At 41.3% G+C, this 3,593-nt stretch overlaps 1 protein-coding gene across 1 annotated transcript; it reads right to left on the bottom strand.

Moving 5' to 3' along the window:
• Positions 1-2,465: 2,465 nt before the first annotated feature.
• On the bottom strand, positions 2,466-3,299 carry LOC145458728 (ubiquinone biosynthesis O-methyltransferase-like). Its single transcript, XM_080337185.1, has one exon. It carries the CDS (start codon positions 3,297-3,299, stop codon positions 2,466-2,468), a length of 834 nt encoding a protein of 277 aa, XP_080193311.1.
• Between the last annotated feature and the right edge of the window lie 294 nt (positions 3,300-3,593).

Raw genomic sequence — 3,593 nt, 5'->3', positions numbered from 1 at the left:
TATTGGATCAATCTTGATTTTATATGTTTATTGTGTCATGAAAACCAAATCTGTGCGATTGGAGTGCTGGCTAGGCTACTGTATAACTTGTTTATGCAGTAATCTCAGTAGCAAGTATAGAAACCCGTTTTACAATCTGCTCGCTATAAATGTAGCAATAGCCAGACGCCGAATGCATTGTCCGGTCTGGCTTCGACCGTTAAGGCGTCAGCTTATATTCTCTCGTCAAAACTGTAGGCAAAGCGACGAAAAATTTTGATTTTGTGAAATTAATATAGCATTTGATTGCTTCAGTTGATACATTTGGTGACGCTTAAAAAGTCAGCATGTACTTCAGCATTGTGGCATAATGTGGCCTGAGTCGTCATCGCTAAGTATCTTGTATACCGTAATTTTCCATGTATAATGCGCAAAATTTTCACGATTTTTTGCCCTAAAATAGGGGGGTGCGTATTATACATGGGTACAACAGGCCTTGAAAAAATCTCCCTCGATAAAAAACTTGAAATCACACCTATCTCCATGTTTGCTTCCAATCGCGGATCACTTTCAGCCATCGCGCGTAGTAATTAGTATTATAGAGTGTAACGTGCTGCCAATTAGTGGGAAGCGTGTTGCCAATTAACGAGAGTCGTGTGCTCAAGCACGCGATCTCCTGCTGAGCAGGGTTGACAGATTGGCTCTTTGGGGGCCAAATTCCACAAATTTGGCCCTTTTTAGAGGCAGTTGGCCCCCAAAAAATTAATTTAACCCCTTGGCCCTTTATTTTCAATATTTGGCCCTTTTTGGAAGCGGTTGAGACATATCACGATCACGAAACTAGCTATTGAAATAATTATATCTCGCAAGTTGAGCTGACAATGTTTATGCCAATGTCCAAGATTCGAGTGGGAACATTGTAGAAGATGAAGATTTGGATTTGTTCATGTAGAATGTAGATTGTAGACTGTGTTGGAATTGTAATTACAGATTTGTGAACAGGTGGACGGAAAAGCGTCGAACATGGCTGGAAGCTAAGTAGCAGAAAAAGTCTGAAGAACAGTGCCCTTATAGAAATTTCAAAGAAAAAACTTTAACATAGCCGAGGAGTTTTTTCGTGAAAACCCCAAAATTTAATATATAAGTTTGATAAAAGTTTCAAATGTAAAGAAACTATTCTCTCAATTTTTAATTATAATTCATAAAACTTGATCATTCTCATATTATAGCACAAAACTTTTCATTTTATAGTCAGTTGGAAAAGGCTTGAAATAATAGCAGTTATTGTAGTTAGATCCATTGTAGTTATAGGTAGCGGATTTGTCCTACAACAGTATCAACAATACAAAACTGAAATTCCAGATGATTGACTAAAGGTCTATGGGTAATGTTGCAACGTTCTCAACGTTATTGAACAATTTGGCCCTTTTCCGGCGCTGTTTGGCGAAAAAGATGTCTGACAACCCTGCTGCTGAGTTGGTTTGCCGTTTGTACGCTAGCGAAATTAGGTCACTAGACACTCGCGCGCGGCAATTCTCGCCAATTCATCGCGTCAACGACAGGCCCGAACAATCGCATATGCAATTTATACATATACAAGAGGCCATGTGCGCAAGATATAATCGCTTGCGTAATCAGTCGCATTTCCAACAGACCTGTTGCGCATGACATAACCGTTAGCCTAGGCGCAATCGCATCTGTAATAGGCATCGTGCGCAAGATGTCGGTTCGTTGGCCTAAACTAACTCGCCGCCGGCATCGCAGGCTTTGGCTGCTATCTACTATCGTTTAGAGACAATACCGTTAATTGTATAATGATTTGCAATCGCATCTGTAAAAGGTCTCCTCGTGCTCAAGATGTCGTGTCGCTAGACTGAACTATCGCGCCACCCGCCTCGCAGGCTTTGGCTGCTATCTACTATCGTTTAAAGACAATACCGCTAATTGTATAATGATTAGCGATCGTTGTGTAATGATTGTTCAAGAGTGACATCGTAAAACAGAATGACATCGTATACGAAATCGGAACTATTCATGTACTGAAATGCAGGGTGCGTACTATACATGGGTACAGGCTTTTTCCCAGCATTTACATGCTATTTTAGGGGTGCTTAATATACATGGGGGCATACTATACTTGAAAAATTACGGTATCTCTTCACTGAATGTAGGGTTGGAATTAGCATTATGACGTCATCAGACGGCACCCGGCTCACGTTCGCGTTCACACAGAACCTTTCAAAAAGGTTCACGTTCAGACGAACCTGAACCTTTCAGGGGTTTGCACCATCCCTAATGGTAACCCTAAAAGAGTTTTATAGTCATCATATTAATATTTGTTAATATGATTATAATCAGCGGTTTTTGTTATTTTCATCCGCGGAAGCAATACACAATGTAAAATGCGACACACAACGCACAAAGCGATGTAACAATCGGGGAATAGTCTGTCTTCAGTTATTTAATAATGCAGAGAGCATGAGAATTTATTTCAATAGCACAATCGTAACTGCTCTATAGCGTACACGGACTTCTATATCTTCTTCCTTTGTATTTTCCATCGAGCACAATCTCTTCACAGATTCCACGAATTCTATCACCGGATTTTCTTCCGTGTTGCCAAGTCTTCGACAAAACGGAACTGACAAGCAATATCGACGAAAGTCGGCAAGACTCGAAGTATTCTCTATCTCCGTTTCGACTCGCTGTTTGCCGGGCCACTTCATGTCGTTGTACAGTGCTTCATAACAGTCTAACACATGTCGCTGAGGATGTTTTAACCTTTTAGCTAACTCCGATAGCTTGTCGTTCATCTGGTTTACTAGTGGTGCGGTATCTGTAATAGTATCGCTTCCTCGGACAAGTACTCTTGACAGAAGCTCAACGTAAAATAATGCGATACCTCCGGGTTTGAGTACTCGCGCGCATTCAATGAGAAACTCGTCGCATTTGATGAAATGCAACGCCAATACGGCAGTAACCACATCGATGGTGCCATCCGCAACAGGTAATGATTCAGCGACTCCAGCTTTGAAGGTAATTCGATGAGGACCAGCGACGTTACGTGCCAGGGATATTTGACTTCCACTTATATCCACGCCGATGCTTTCTTCGAAGAACGTTGCTAGTATTCTCGTTACATTCCCTGCACCGCATCCAATATCCAGAAGGCTGCCGTACAATGCGTCATCGACATTCTTGAATCTCTTCAGTAAATCCTTGATGACTTGACTCTGCTGATCTGCTATCCCGGATAGTCTTGATGTGCTATATACCTTGGCTGTATCAACCGCATCGAAATCAGATACGAATTCGGACATGCTAGCGCGTATAGATCTGAATGCAGATTTTCGTGGTGATGATATCGTCGTATTGGTTACTTGATGCTATACGGCCGTAAACCTAACCTTACGCTGATTGGTCGAGAGACAATGGCCATGGATACGGCGCAGCAACGGAGGACGCTGCATTTACCTAAGCCTAGTTGGCACTACGATGTATTACTATAGCCGTATAGACCGTATAAAAACGACAAGATTACAGTTAAATGTTTATTTCTTCATCAATAACAGAATTAGGAATGGAAATAAAATATCTAGTAACATATACTGATA

The sequence above is a fragment of the Botryllus schlosseri genome, chromosome 16 (assembly GCF_051294905.1).
Source record: "Botryllus schlosseri isolate E-star chromosome 16, Bs_hap1, whole genome shotgun sequence".
Classification (NCBI taxonomy): domain Eukaryota; kingdom Metazoa; phylum Chordata; class Ascidiacea; order Stolidobranchia; family Styelidae; genus Botryllus; species Botryllus schlosseri.
Note: the sequence above shows the minus strand (reverse complement) of the source record. Positions and strands in the feature narration are given on the sequence as shown.